Here is a 15,125-nt window from a genome sequence, read left to right as displayed (position 1 = left end):
AGACTCTAATCTACCCTTATCTAATTGAGAAGCTTGTGGAAAATCAAAATATCTGCAGAAGGTGTTGAAGCTTCAGTGTAAAGCAATGGGTTTGTTAAAATAACTTGAGGTTAGATGACATCTGCCCATCCTAGCAGAAAGCGTGCAATAATTATAGCATTGTGTTATGCTTATAGCTGCAACATGTACACCTTGCTGGCTTGTTTGACACTCTGCTTTAAGTTGGCTGTGTAGGCTGATGAAATTCCTGAGTGTTGTGATAATTTTGTGTCAATACTAGCTTCCATCTTAAGGAGCAAACAATTGCTCTGATGATTACTGTGCGGAGTTTGCAAGTTCTCCCTGTGACTGCGTGGGTTTTCGCTGGGTGCTCCGGTTTCTTCCCACAGCCAAAGACTTGCAGGTTGATAGGTAAATTGGCCATTATAAATTGCCCCTGGTATAGGTTTGTGGTAGGGAATATGGGATTACTGTAGGGTTAGTATAAATGGGTGGTTGTTGGTCGGCACAGACTCGGTGGGCCGAAGGGCCTGTTTCAGTGCTGTATCTCTAAATAAAAAATAAATAAAATTAATTACTCTTTCCGTAGTAATTTGAGCAGTTTAGTTTGAAGGTGAAACGCAAGCAGAAAATGCTGGAAATACTAAGCAAGTCAGGCAGCATCTGTGGAGAGAAATGCAGAGTTAATGTTTCAGGTCAATGATCTTTCATCAGAACTCCAGTGTAGAAGTCTGGCTTCAACCACTGAACCATATTTCAGTTTTATACGGTGCGAGTAGCATTGCTTAGACTATTTTGTGACCTCATAATCCGAATGTTTTAAGGCCTGGATTTTGCAGTCAGTGGCGAACAAATGCTGCTCACTGTTCATTTTACTTACACTCGCCCATAGACCTTCCAAGGACTTCCACATGGCAGTTTGCAGTCATTGGAGAGCCAAAAAAGTGCGGCGCCCTCTATAGGGGATCGGGAACCTTTGTGAACAGAGCAAGCAATGGCGTGTCTCCTCAACCAATCAGATTGAAGAATCTTTACTGAGACCTGTGGGATACAAAATTTGCCTCTGTATTGCCCTTAGTGCCGGTGCTACAGAAGCCCAAAACTGCAAAAATGTCGGCTGGAATGCTTCTAACCACTTCTGGTGTGGCCAATGTGGTGCACCCTGATTGTATGGGCGTTAGCGCGAGCAGGCTGTGCGTGCTTCGGAAGTGTGCAGAATGGGCTCCAATTAAAGTCATTTCCTACCGCAGCCACAATTAGCCTTGCGGCAGGCAGCCTTCTCGCTGCACAGGAAGCACGGTACGAAAAACTGTGGGCTGCTTCACAGCTCGCGTTGCGGGGGTGGCGTCCCCTCATTGAAAGGCACTTAGTGCCTGAATGAGGGACCTGGCATCTGCCCTTGTTGCTGACACCCCCCTACATCCCCTTCCCTGTGACCCCCACCCCATGAGACCCCTCCCACCCTGACCTACCTGAAGCCTGGATCCAGCGATGCTCATTGGTCTCCAGTAGGTGCTCCTCCAGCAGCAGCCACCGCCTACGCCTCTTATTGGTTGGCAGCTTTCCAAGGGCAGGACCAACAGCACCGGAGTCCTTGATCTTGTGGAAGGCCCACTGCTGTCCACTGAAGTGCCTGATTGGCACTAGATTTGGCTGGCCTTCTGGAGAAGAGGCAGTGCGGGGATCTCGGCGTTGCTTTTGAGACCCGCTGCTGCCAGAATAAAATCCTGGTCCAAGTGTCTGCCGTTAATTTTCCATGATTATTGTTTCTAAAACCTTACCCACCTCTAACTGGCCTGTACTAGTACTGTCCTTAGACCCTTCCTTGAATAAGGGTGTCACATTTGCCAATCTCCAAACCTCTAGGACCTACACCTCTGTATCCAGGGAAGATTGGAACATTATGGCAAGCCCATCCGTTACTTCCACCCACACGTCTTTGAGCAACCTGGGATGCAAGCCATCCAGACCAGGTGACTTATCTACCCTATGCATAGCCAGGCTTTTTAGTACCTTCCCCTTCTCAATTTTTACCCTATCCATTGCTTCTACTCCGCTTCTATCAATATTTTGGCAGATTTATCTCCTTAGTGAACAATGATACAAAGTACTCATTAAGTATATTAGCCTTGCCCTGCGTCTCTAACCATATAATTACCTCTTTGCCCCTAATCGGCTCCACACCACCTCTTACTACTCGCTTACTATTTACATGCCAGTAGAAGATTTTTGGGTTTGACTGCCATTCTTTTCTCATGTTCTCTCTTTGCCAGTCTTATTTTCCTATTCACCTCCTCTCTCATTGTATATCCCCTGGTTCACACTTGAAGAATTCACCTGACATGCATCATACACCCTCTTTCTTTTTTTTGTTTCATCATAATCTCTATCTCCCTCATCATCCAAGGAGCCCTGTTTTTGGTTCCCCTACCTTTTGCCCTTGTTGGATTCTACCTAGCCTGTACCTGATGCTTCTCTAACTTAAAGATAACCTGTTGTTCTGATACAGCTTTTCTTGTCAGTCTTTGGTTCCAAATTACCCTGGCTAGATGCCTTCTCATCGCATTGAAACTAGCCCTTTTCCAATCTTTCATTCCTTTTCATCGCATTGAAACAAGCCCTTAGCTTGTTCAGTAACCTTTTATGTGGCATCTTATCCAGGCCCTGTACAGAAGGAGAGGCAACTTCATCACCAAGCCAAGAGAAAAGCAGCAGGAGTGGTCATGTGGCTATCCCACACTTGTGTGATTTCCACGGGTTCAGGGTACCATCGACTCCAAGCATGTGACTCTGTGGCTCCACATATTAACATGGAAATGTACTGCAACCGCACGGGATACCATTTTCTGAATGTGCATTTGGTGTGTGCCCATGCGCAGATCTAGTCGGTGAATACCTGCTATCCTAGCAGCAGTCACAACTCATTCTTGCACCAGTCAGCTATACCTGCCATCTTTGAGCCACTACAAAGGACCAGAGGCTGGCTGCTGGGTGACAACTTTAACCTGCTCTACACGTGGCTTGTGACTACCCTCCCCCACCCAAGCATGTATGGACAGCGCGCCTACCAAGAATATCATGGAGTAAGCCATCGGCGTCCTGAAACAATGATTCTGCTGCCTGGACCCCTCGGAGGAGCCCTCCATGCTTCCCAGAGTGTGTCTTCAAGTTCGTGGTAGTCTGATGAGTCTTCCACATCCAAGCTGTCATGGGGGCATAGCCCTTGCCACGAGGCCTTCGGGGCACACCTCAGGAGGAGGCATTCAGGAGCCCTTCACTCTGGACGGGCTGTCCATAAGCGGATACTCACACACTTGGTTTCATTGAGACCTCATCCCCACATCACAGTTACTGCAGACTTCCCCACCTTTCGATCCATATGCTACGGGCCATCACAGCATCCTCTTGGCCAAAATCCTAAAAAATAAAAGCCACCACCAAAAAAGCATTCTATAACAACTTTATCCAACAACACTTCCAATACCGTATACAGAACTGAATTAATCAACCTTGTGCATTCTCTTAGTGCCTGTCTTGTTGGTGCCTTTGCCTGACCAAGTGCTCTTATGCAGTGATATCCCAGTGGCAGCAGCTTGGCTGGTGGAAGGCTGCTGATTTTCACTGGGGGGGACTGCCGATGGCCTTGCAGGATACCCTTGAGCAGCTGTGGGCCTTGAGCGCCCGACTTTGGACTGCACCATTTTGGCCTGAGCGGCAGCAGCCTGGGCTGGCTGGCTGAAGGCCTTCAGCTGGAGCACCAGTGGAGTGGTAGTGGTGGGAGCAAAATAGTGTTATCCTGGAGAGGTTTGTGCACCAGGGAGCCCCTGCCCCTTCCCAGGGGCAGTGCCTTAGCAATCCTAATAATCTGTTGGAGTTCAGATTGCTGGACAGTTGTGAGAAACTGCATGTCCCTTTAAGCACTGATATCCACAGCCATGATGGCAGCTGTTGGAGCCTGCATGACCACAAGCATGGCTCTCATGACGTTAGTCGGAGCTTCCACTGCAGCAGTGAGATGTTGGGTGGCATCTGCCTGTGCTGCAATGGAAGCTGAGACATCGGTCACCAGACGCTGCATCACGGCTGGATCTGCAAGTGCTGTCATGGAATTGGGCACTGCTTTTATGCTGGTAAGGATGGGCGCCAGCTCTGCTCAAAGCCCTGTGCCAAGTTGGAGCCAGACTCCTTTATGCTCCTTGACAGTGACAGGAGGCTCTGTGGCAGACCTGCCAATGCACCAAACATCTCGGTGTGCATGTCCATCGGCGTTCTCCTTTACACAGCCCCATCGAAGTACTTGGGAGTCCTCTGCTTTTTTGCCACCTTGCCTTCCAGTGAGTTGGCACATGCGGTATCCTTATCTTCTGGCCTTGCCGCAGGCCACTAATGCCTGGTGGTGCATCACATGCTGATCCCGACTCTACACTATCCTCTAAGGTATGCGCAGTGTGATGTATGCGAGTGTCAGATCAGTGATGGGGCTTGGAAGCATAGGAAATGTATGGCACATTCGCTGGCCAGAAAACAGTTATTCAGCCTAATCCCACTTTCCAGCTCTTGGTCCAAGGCCTTGTGGGTTACTGTACTTCAAATGCATATCCAAGTATTTTTAAAATAGGATGAATGTTTCTGCCTCTTTCACCCTTTCAGGCAGTGAGTTCAAGACTCCCACCACTGGGTGAAAACATTTCTCCTCTACTCCTCTAATTCTTCTACCAATTATTTTAAATCTTTGCTCCTTGGTTATTGACCAGTCTGCTAAAGGAAATACGTCCTTTCTATCTACTCTGTCTAGGCCCCTCATAATTTTATACACCTCAATTAAATTTGCCCTCAGCTTCCTCTGTTCCAAAGTAAAGAACATAGTTTATCCAATCTTACTCATAGCTAAAATTCTCCATTCCTGGCCACTTCCTTATAAATCTCCTCCATACCCTCTCTAGTGCGATCACATCCTTCCTGTAATGCAGTGACCAGAATTGTACGCAGTACTCTAGCTGTGGCCTAAATACAGTTCTAGCATAACCTTCCTGCTCTTATATTCTATGCCTTGGCTAATGGAGGAAAGTATCCTGTATGTCTTCTTAACCACCTATCTACCCTTCCTGCTACCTTCAGGGATCTGTGGACATGCACTCCAATGCCCCCTGTTCCTCTACAGTTCTGAGTAACCTACCATTTATTGTGTATTCCCTTGTCGTGTTTGCCCTCTCCAAAAGCATTACCTCACACTTCTCTTCTCCAGATTGAATTCCATTTGCCACCTTTTTGCACATTTGATCAGTCCATTGATATTTTCCTGCAGTCTACAGCTTTCTTCCTCACTGTCAATCACATGACCAATTTTTGTATCATCTGCAAACTTCGTGCCCCTACAGTTAAGTCTACATCATTGATATATACCACGAAAAACAAGGGGTGTACCTCTGAGGCCTGTGGAAGCCCACTGGAAACAGCCTTCCAAAAACACCCATCACTCATTACCCTTTGCTTCCTGCTTCTGAGCCAATTTTGAATCCAACTTGCTACTTTCCCTTGGATCCCACGGGCTTTTAATTTTCTGACTAGTCTGCCATGTGGGACCTTGTCAAAAGCCTTACTAAAATCCATGTAGACCATATCAAATAAGCTACTCTCGTCGACCTTTCTTGTCAGCTTCTTAAAAAGTTCAACCAAGTTAGTCAGACACGACTTTCCCTTAATGAATCCATGCTGACTGTTTCTGATAATTTTTTGCCTTTCTAAATAATGATTTATACTGTGCCTCAGAATTTTTTTGAATAATTTGCCCAGCACTGGGGTTAGGCTGACTAGTCTTTAATTGCTTGGTCTACCCCTTTCTCCCTTTGTAAATGATGGTCCTCTGATACCGCCACACCCCTAGCCAGAGAGGTCTGGTGTTGCGCTCACAATTCATTGGTGAGGCTGCACTGGCTGGCCAGGTAGCAAAATCTTGGGTATCTGAAAGCAAAAATGCGGAACATGAGGGTTGAGGTGAGCGAATGTGGGTGGTGGGGGCATGGTGGAAAGCAAGCATCTGCAACTTGCACTTCATGAAGACAGCAGGATAAGGGTGAAGTGGAATTTGAGAAGGGACATAACGGAGGAACATACCTTAATCCTGAATGTTCAGAACGCCAATGTCTTCAGTCACAACCGGCACCATGATGTGAAGCACTGTCTCCATCAAAGGGCTCAGTTGATGCAGGTGTGCCTGTCCCCCATCCGTTCTCTGCTGCTCTCTGTGGTTACATGTGACCTTGTTCTGCAGGAGAGTGGGAAGAATGTCATTGAGTGTGTTGCAATGTGTTTGCGTGATGTGACTGCCACAGCTGAATGGCTGGAGGTATATAGAAGCTGGGCAAGGTGGTTGTGAGGCTGACAGTATTATTAAGTGTGTGAAGGTGAGGTGGAATATCTGAATGTTAGGCATGAGACCTGATTATTGTTGGGTGAGTGATGGGGCTGTGGTATTTGAGAGGTTGGTGGTGCAGTGGGTAGATGTCATTTGAAGATCATTCACTGACCTTGACCATTCCTTGTGAGGTCTTTGAACTTTTCCAGCACTGAAGTCAATTCTTGTGGCCAGACTCTGGGTGTTGAACTTCCTGCCCATCTACTCCCATTTCCTTTAAAGGATGTGCCTTGAGGGCCGCCTGGCCCCTTGGGGTCATATTCTTCTCTTTCTTTCAATCTTCATTACTAAGGCTTCCTGCCCTGTCTCAGAACTTGGGAGCCCTCTGCTCTGTAGCTCCATTACCAGTCATCTTTCTTCCACCAGAACTTTGCTGACACAGTTCTAGCCTGAATGCACCTCCCCTTAAAAAGGGGCAGTCTGCCTTTAAGGGATGCAGGCTAGCTGTACGTCGTGCTAGCCATGCACACTGCTGGGCCTCCTGCTGAGCCAGTTTTGTGCTGGGATGCACGTTCCGATCATATTGATGAGCAGGCAGCACGTGTTGCTGTGTTGCCTGCCTCAGTGGGACCGGGAGTGGGGTAATCGAGTATTGTGATACCCGTGCCTGATATTAGGCTTAATCAGATTTTCCCCCCATGGAGTCTAAACCAGCAAGTATGAGCTAGAATATTTAATTCAATGTAAAATCAAGTACAGAAACCAAAATAAAGAGAGGGATTGGATTAGGGAGAGTGGTAAGAGATAGAAAGAAAAGTAAGAATTTTTTTAAAAAAGTCTCCAACTGTAATTAAAACCTGAAGGAATGAGACTCCACATTTGTAAAAAAAAGTGTTGCATTAACGATTATTTGGCAGTAGTTAAGAATTATCATGCTGTTAAAAATTCACTTATACTTGAATGGACATGTCTTAACTTTTTCTGCCATGTTTAATGGGTATTCAGTGGGTAAGTAGCACCACTTCACAATGTTGCATGTTTGTGAATGATGAGGAACCGGTAGAGCAAAGCTTGTGGAAGTGCAGGGGAGCACCTAACAACTTCCTGATTTCCACATGTAACTGTACATGTGTGGATGCTGGAATTTGCTGTCCAATTTGCTTGATAATTAATGGGGAGGCTGATAGCCTCACTGTTATTCTCACCACAAAATCCATGCCAGTGTATGCAAAGCCTTTTGAAAAGATCTGTTTGCATGACCTCGTGTATGGATGGCACATCAAACCATTTCAAGTCCATATGAATCTTCTTAGATTTCCTTTTACTGCCGCACTGACAGAAGCTGTAAGCATTGGGCACCAGATCTCTTCCCTTTTCCCCTCATTAATATTCCATGCAGGTGCTGATCCCAGCTGGCTCTTCAGGTGAGGATAGGTTCACACTGGGCTGTGAACATAAACAGTCTACAGAAAGAGTAAGCTGTATGTAATTGCATCATATTTTCCAAGGCAGGTATAGAAATAGTCTATTCTTTGTGCAGAAATAAAAGGGGTATAAGAGTATCACAGCAGTTGATATTATTCATAATCAGCATCACCTGATAATATTGCTTTGTTATAACAGCATTTCTTCAACTTACTGCTGAATATTATATACATTACTATTAATAAACTCATATAACAAGTGTTGTAACCCTTTGGAGCAGAGTGCAATATTTTAAAGAAAATATTTTCTTATCCCATTGTCTAAATCTTTAGTTAAATTTATACCGAATACAAGCAATCAACAAGTTAATACTGGTTTTTAGTCCATTTCTGTTTAGAGGATCTTGGCTACATCTAGTGCTGTGACCTCAAGGAATTGACTAGTGTTCCCCACTCAAGCCTCCTGGTAAATATTGCAGTCAGGTTTTGATGACATTGGGACCTGACATAGCTCATATTAAGCTTTGGGCGGGTGTCATTGCCACCTACTCTGGAGCAGGTGAAATTCATGTCCTTGTGGCTCCAGGCCGGATAGATGATCTTGGGGATTCTAATCAGTTACAGCAGAAATCTTTTGGAAAATGGAGCTGTGCAGACAAAACTTCTCGAATTAATAAATTGGCAAAGGAATCTAAACTTATCCCATTTGGATTGGACCACCTGAAGTAGTTACTAGCCTGTACTGAATCATACATTGATTTGGTCACAGAGTAAGTGGAACTGTAGGAGAGGAGCATCCGTTTAAAAGGCAGCGGTTTATAGATTGATGGGTAACCTGCATTGAAGCCTTGTTCTTCACCCCTTGCTGGAGCCAACTGGTTGAGACTGTTGAGCACGTTAAAACTCCAATATTCTGTTGTATTTAACTTCTGAAATTCAAAAAGATATTTAAAAACATCCTTGCCTGAGATCCACATCTTTGTAAAATTTAAGTTTTGCAGACTCTTGGTTCATATTTCTGATTCAGCTAATTTATGTAATGCTTGAAAGTGAAGAACTGTATTGTCGAAAGCTATATTTTGTCTCAAGTTATAACAACAAGGATTTGCTGGGTAACATTTTAAAATCAGTTTGGCTGTCATCTCTCTGGAGCTTGCGAACTGTTTGTCTGATGGTGAGGATGGAATCCTGGTTCCCTTGAGGATTGTATATATCCAGTTCTACCTTGTGACATGACAGTATCTGTCAGGACCAGAGTCAGCTGTACAGAAAAACTAAAAAGAAAATGTCCAAAAAAGTCCACATCAGGTAGAAAAGAAATTTGCATTTCATCAGCTGCTTTCCAGTTGAATTTGGATTTAGCTACAGTATTATGTCTCTTTGGCTAATTTGAAAAATTGTATGCTCCTACTTGAGTGTTCTGGTTCCACTGTAAATTTGTAGTTTACCAGCACGAGTAGCAGCCATAATGAAACTGTGATGTACACAACCCCCTTTTTGTTTAAGGTTTTGAACAGTTAAGGTTGCAAAACTACGGTTGCCAACTTACTTCTTAACTCATTCACAGGATATGGGCAACATTGACACGACCAGCATTTATTGCCCATCCCTAATTGCCCTTGGGAAGATGGTGATGAGTCACATTCTTGATCTGCTCAAGTCTGTGTCATGAAGGTACTCCCACACAGTGCTGCTAGTTAGGGGCTTCTAGGATTTTGAACCAGCAGTGATGAAGGAACTGCAATATATTTCCAAGTCAGGATGGTGTGTGATTTGGAGATGGTCGTATTTCCATGCTCTTGCTGCCCTTGTCCTTCTAAGTGGTAGATGTTGTGAGTTTGGGAGATGCTGTCAAAGAAACCATGATGAATTGCTGCAGTACATCTGGTAGGTGGTACACACTACAGCCACGGTGCACCAGTGGTGGAGGGAGTGAATACTTAAGGTGGTGAATGGGGTGACAATCAAGCAGGCTGCTTTGTCCTGTAAGGTGTCTGGCTTCTTGGGTGTTGTTAGAACTGCCCTCATCCAGAAAAGTGGGAATATTCCATCACACTCCTCACTTGTGCCTTGTAGGTGGTGGAAAGGCTTTAGGGAGTCAGGAGGTGAGTCACTTGTCATAGAATTCCCAGCCTCTGACCGGCTCAGGTCTATGATGAAGCAGCTGAAGATGGTTGGGCCTGGGCCAACTGTCCTGAGGAACCCCTGCAGTGATATCCTGGGGCTGAGATGATGGGTCTCCGAGAAACACCCAACCATATTCCTTTGTGCTCGGTATGATTCCAGCCAGTGGAGAGTCTCCCCCCAGTCCCATTGACTCCATGGTGCCACACGCAGTCATTAATGGCATGCTGCCTTGATGTTAGGAGCAGTCACGCTCATCTCACCTCTGGGTTTTAGCTCTTTTGTCTATGTTGCACCAAAGCTGTAATGAAGTCTCGAGCCGTGTGGGCCTGGCACAACCCAAACTGAGCATCGGTGAGTAAGTGCCGCTTGATAGCACTGTTGACGACCACTTTCGTCATTTTGTTGATAATTAAGTGTGGTTAATTGGGTGGGAATTGGCTGGATTGGATTTGTCCTTTTCGTGGACAGGACTTAACTAGGCAATTTTCCACTTTTTCTTTATTCGTTTCATGGGATATGGGCATCGCTGGCAAGGCCAGTATTTGTTACTAATTTCCAATTGCCATTGAGAAGGTGGTGATGAGCTGCTGTCTTGAACCGCTACAGTCCATCTGGTGAGGGTACACCCACAGTGCTGTTAGGGAGGCGGTTCCAGGATTTTGATTCAGTGACAATGATGGAATGGCGCTATATTTCCAGGTCCTGATGGTGTGTGGCTTGGAGGGGAACTTGCAGATGGTGGTCCCACACATCTGCTGCCCTTGTCCTTCTAGGTAGAAGAGGTTACAGGTTTGGAAGGTGCTGTCGAAGGAAGCATGGTGAGTTGCTGCAGTGCATCTTTTATATGGTACACACTGCTGCCACTGTGCGTCAGCGGTGAAGGGAATGAATGTTGAAGGTGGTGGATGGGGTGCTGATCACACGGGCTGCTTTGTCCCGTAAGACGTTGAGCTTGGTGAGTGTTGTTGGAGCTGCACTCATCCAGGCAAGTAGAGAGTAAACCATCACACTCCCGACTTGTGCCTTGTAGATGGTGATGGACTTTGCGGAGTCAGGAGGTGGGTTACTCGTTGCAGAATTCCCAACCTCTGCTGTTGGAGCCACAGTATTTATATGGCTGGTCCAGTTCAGATTCTGGTCAATGGTAACAGGATGTTGATAGTGGGGGATTCAGCAATGGTAATACCATTAATGTCAAGGGAAGATGGTTGGATTCTCTCTTATTGGAGATCGTCATTGCCTGGCACTTGTGTGGTGCAAATGTTATTTGCCACTTATCAACCCAAGCCTGAATGTTGTCCAGGTCTTACTGCAGATGGACACAGACTGCTTTGGTATCTGAGGCATTGCAAATGGTGCTGACCATTATACAATCATCAGCAAACATCCCCACTCTGACCTTATGATGGAGGGAAGATCATTGATGAAGCAGCTGGAGATGCTTTGGCCTAAGACACTATCCTGAGGGAAGTCCTGCAGTGATGTCCTGGGGCTGAGCTGGTTGGCCTCCAACAACCACAACCATCTTCCTTTGTGCTAGGTATGACTCCAACCAGCGGAAAATTTCCTCCCGATTCCATTGACTCCAGTATTGCTAGGGCTCCTTGATGCCGCACATGGTCAAATGCTGCCTTGATATCAAGGGCAATCTCTCTCACCTCACCTCTGAGTTCAGCTCTTTTGTCCACGTTTGGACCAAGGCTGTAATGAGGTCAGGAACCGAGTGGCCTTGGCGGAAGCCAAACTGAGCATCAGTGAGCAGGTTGTTGCTGTTTAGGTGGTGCTAGATAGCACTGTCAACGAGACCTTACATCACTTTGCTGATGATCAAGAGTAGACTGATGGGGCAGTAGTTGGCTGGATTGGATTTGTCCTGCTTTTTGTGGACAGGACATACCTGAGCAATTTTCTGTATTGTCGGGTAGATGCCAGTGTTGTAGCTGTACTGGAACAGCTTGGCTAGGGGCATGGCTAGTTCTGCAGCATGTCTTCGGTACTACAGCCAGGATATTGTCAGGACTTATACCATTCGCACTATCTAGTGCCTTCAGCCATTTCTTGATATCATGTGGAATGAATCGAATTGGCTGAAGACTGGCATCTGTGATGCTGGGGACCTCAAGAGGAGGCTGAGATGGATCATCCACTTGGCATTTTTGACTGAAGATGGTTGCAAATGCTTCAGCCTTGTCTTTTGCACTGAGGTGTGGGGCTCTTCCATCATTGAGGATGGGGATATTTGTGGAGCCTCCTCCTCTGGTTAGTTGTTTAATTGTCCACCACCATTCACGACTGGATGTGGCAGGACTGAAGAGCTCGGATCCAATCCGTTGGTTGTGGGATCAGTTAGCTCTGTCTGTTGCATGTTGCTTCCGCTGTTTCGCATGCAAGTAGTCCTGTGTTGTAGCTTCACCAGGTTTTTGTTGGGTGGATGCCAATGTAGCTGTCCAGGAATAACTTGGCCAAGGGCACAGCTAGTTCTGCAACACAAGTTTTCAGCACTACAACTGGGATGTTGTTGGGCCCATCACCTTTGTTGTATCTAATGAGCGCAGCTGTTTCTTGATATCATGTGGAGTGAATCGAATTGGCTGAAGATTGGCTTCTGTGATGGTGTGCCCTCAGGAGGAGGGTGCGATGGATCATCCACTCTGCACTTCCAGATGAAGATGGTTGCAAACCCTTCAGCCTTGTCTTCTGTACTCACATGCTAGGCTCTGCCATCATAGACGATGGGCTATTCATGGAACTGCCTCCTTCTCCCATTAATTGTTTAATTGCCCACCACCATTCAAGAATGGATGTGGTAGAAAGCAGTGCTTAGAGTGATCTGTTGGTTGTGGGATTGTTTAACTCTGTCTATAACATGTTTCTTCTGCTGTTTAGCATGCTTGTTGTCCTGTGTTGTAGCTTCACCATGTTGGCACTTCATTTTTAGGTATGCCTGGTGTTGCTCCTGGCATACTGTTCTACACTCCTCATTGAACCAGAGTTGATCCACTGCCTTGATGGTAATGGTAGAGTGGGGGAAATGCCAGACCAGGCTCCCCTTTAAAGAAAATACTGGCATCTTTGTTTCAGTGTTCAGGGCGCCATAATAAGGTCTACAAGATGATATTGATCCTTTGCTTGCAAGTGTTGTATTTGGAGGCTATTAGTCCTCCTAATTTTTATCTGTAGACAACTGATAAATCGAGGCAACGCTGTACGTCCTTGAGTAACATTTTAGTTAGACAGCTTTTGGGTTAACTCCTGTATAATTTCTAATGGTTTTGGGCCCCGGCAGTTTTTTGTTCTAAAAAAATTGAAAGAGGACAAAATATCTGAAGTTTGAAGTGCCCTGTTAATTCATTGAAGAGCTTAACAGGACTAGGACTGGTTTATTAGCTATAAACAATAACTGTGGTGAAATGCCTCATCATAGAATGCCTAATCTGAGGCAATTTGACCTGGTTTGTCATTGACTTTGCTTCATATTTCTTTTTAAGCCTGGTTATATCAGCATATTTGCATCTGTGATTCATGGTGTCAAATGAGGCTTCAGCAGGAGGCATTGAGTGCTGTCGAGGCAATCCATTGTAGAAAAAATGGTCAATTAGTTAACCTGGACCATCGTCTCGAGTCTCCTTTTGCCTGGTTGGAATGGTGTTGGCGGAGGTGTGGAAGCAGTATGACGCCCTGCTTCTCAATCAGGGATTGTGCATAACAAAGCATAACGTGAGGGTGAAAGTACATTTTTTTTTTAAATAAATAAAATAAATCTGGCTATCTGCAGTTTTCCTGCTGTGTTCAAACCTACTCCAAACAAAAGGACTTGGTTGGTAACCATGAAAAGGCAGAAAAAAATCCATTGTGTTCAACCAGCCCACTCTGACAGCTGGAATCACTAATACAAGAACAATGTTTTGCTTCTTTGACTTAACTCAAAATATTCTGGAAAAATCTACTGTTTCTGTATTGACAGAAAAAGCAGTAAAGCTGAAAATGAAAGATGTAAATGGGGTTTTGCTTTTGCTTTTTTTTTTGATTTCTAAATCTTTTATTTAAAAAAAGCTTGATGTATTTTTTGTCATAGTTTGGAAACTAAATGGAGTGACACTGCAGGGGAATACAGGGAAACAGTTGGTCCAGAAACTCCAGGGGCAGCAAGGTTTTATATTTCATTTCTTCAAATATGTGCTGTTTGTGTTTGGAAATTGTGTTTTTAGATTGCTTAAAGTAGATTGTGTTTGATTTCAAATTTAATTAAAACCCTAGTATAATAAATAAAACTTCAGGAAGTTTCAAATCATTTAAAATCAAACTTTTAATGTAAGAAAAAAAATCATCTCCCAATGAAGGAAGCTACTGCAATGTAATGAGGAGAATCTGACTATGGCTTGACAGGTTTTAAATGGTTAATTCTTAACATTGTTTTACCTACTGTAATTTCCAAAAATCAATTTTTTTTCCCTTTGTTCTCAGGTAAACGGTTACAAGAATGGATCTGCGTCATCCTATGTATATGTTTGGTGACGATCAACTTCTTTTTCCTGATGCTGCATTTTTCCATGGATCACTTTTTCAAATTAATAATAGCCATTTGTAAGTATTGTGCATGCAACATTGTGTTGCATTGCACGTTAATCATTTGAATGAATCGTTACGACTGGTGAATTGCAGAAGGTAGTGTGAATGTGTGCTGGATTAGTACAGGCTAAGAGTAGGATTATACTTGCAGCTCTTCGATAAGACTGCAGCTCTTTAAGTGGAAGTCCTGGTCCCCCTCCCCTCTGTAAATGTGAATCACGAGACATTTCCTCCACCACTCGATTGTTTGCTGCTGTATAAATTACACCGAGGGCTGCATCATGTTGTGTAACAGCACTGTTACAAGATGCTGGTGTTTCTGGGAAACTGGTATTTGTGTTTTACCTCTAGCGGCACTTTCAGCAGAATTGTGATGATCATTTTTCTCTGGTAATCAGTACTTCCATGTTTTTAACCAATTACGGAAGAAATTCTTGGCACCAACATATTTAACTGCTAGCTGCTTTGGCCTTTTATGTTTCTAATTGGCACAGAGTGACCCCCGTTGGATCAAACGGTTACCGTCTCTCACAATCCCAGATTCCTGTAATCAGAATAAAACCATGAATAAGGAGAAGCAGCTATTTAATCGATCCAGCTCTGGTCTTTCAAGTCTTGTTTTAGTATCCAGTCTTACCATTTATCATCAT

The 15,125-nt window shown here is 44.8% G+C and overlaps 1 protein-coding gene across 5 annotated transcripts in view; it reads left to right on the top strand.

The window, feature by feature from the left end:
- Positions 1 to 15,125, top strand: part of si:ch211-212o1.2 (uncharacterized protein LOC492735 homolog) — a 138,801-nt gene that overhangs the window by 12,601 nt on the left and 111,075 nt on the right. For all 5 annotated transcript variants that reach the window (XM_068049393.1, XM_068049391.1, XM_068049392.1 and 2 more), the window contains one exon: positions 14,371 to 14,490. In XM_068049393.1, coding sequence (XP_067905494.1) covers positions 14,371 to 14,490 — 120 coding nt within the window. The remainder of the gene's footprint in view (positions 1 to 14,370; positions 14,491 to 15,125) is intronic.

This window comes from Heterodontus francisci, chromosome 17 (genome assembly GCF_036365525.1).
Source record: "Heterodontus francisci isolate sHetFra1 chromosome 17, sHetFra1.hap1, whole genome shotgun sequence".
NCBI lineage: Eukaryota > Metazoa > Chordata > Chondrichthyes > Heterodontiformes > Heterodontidae > Heterodontus > Heterodontus francisci.
The sequence above is the reverse complement of the archived record's forward strand: the minus strand, read 5'-3'. Positions and strand labels throughout refer to the sequence as shown.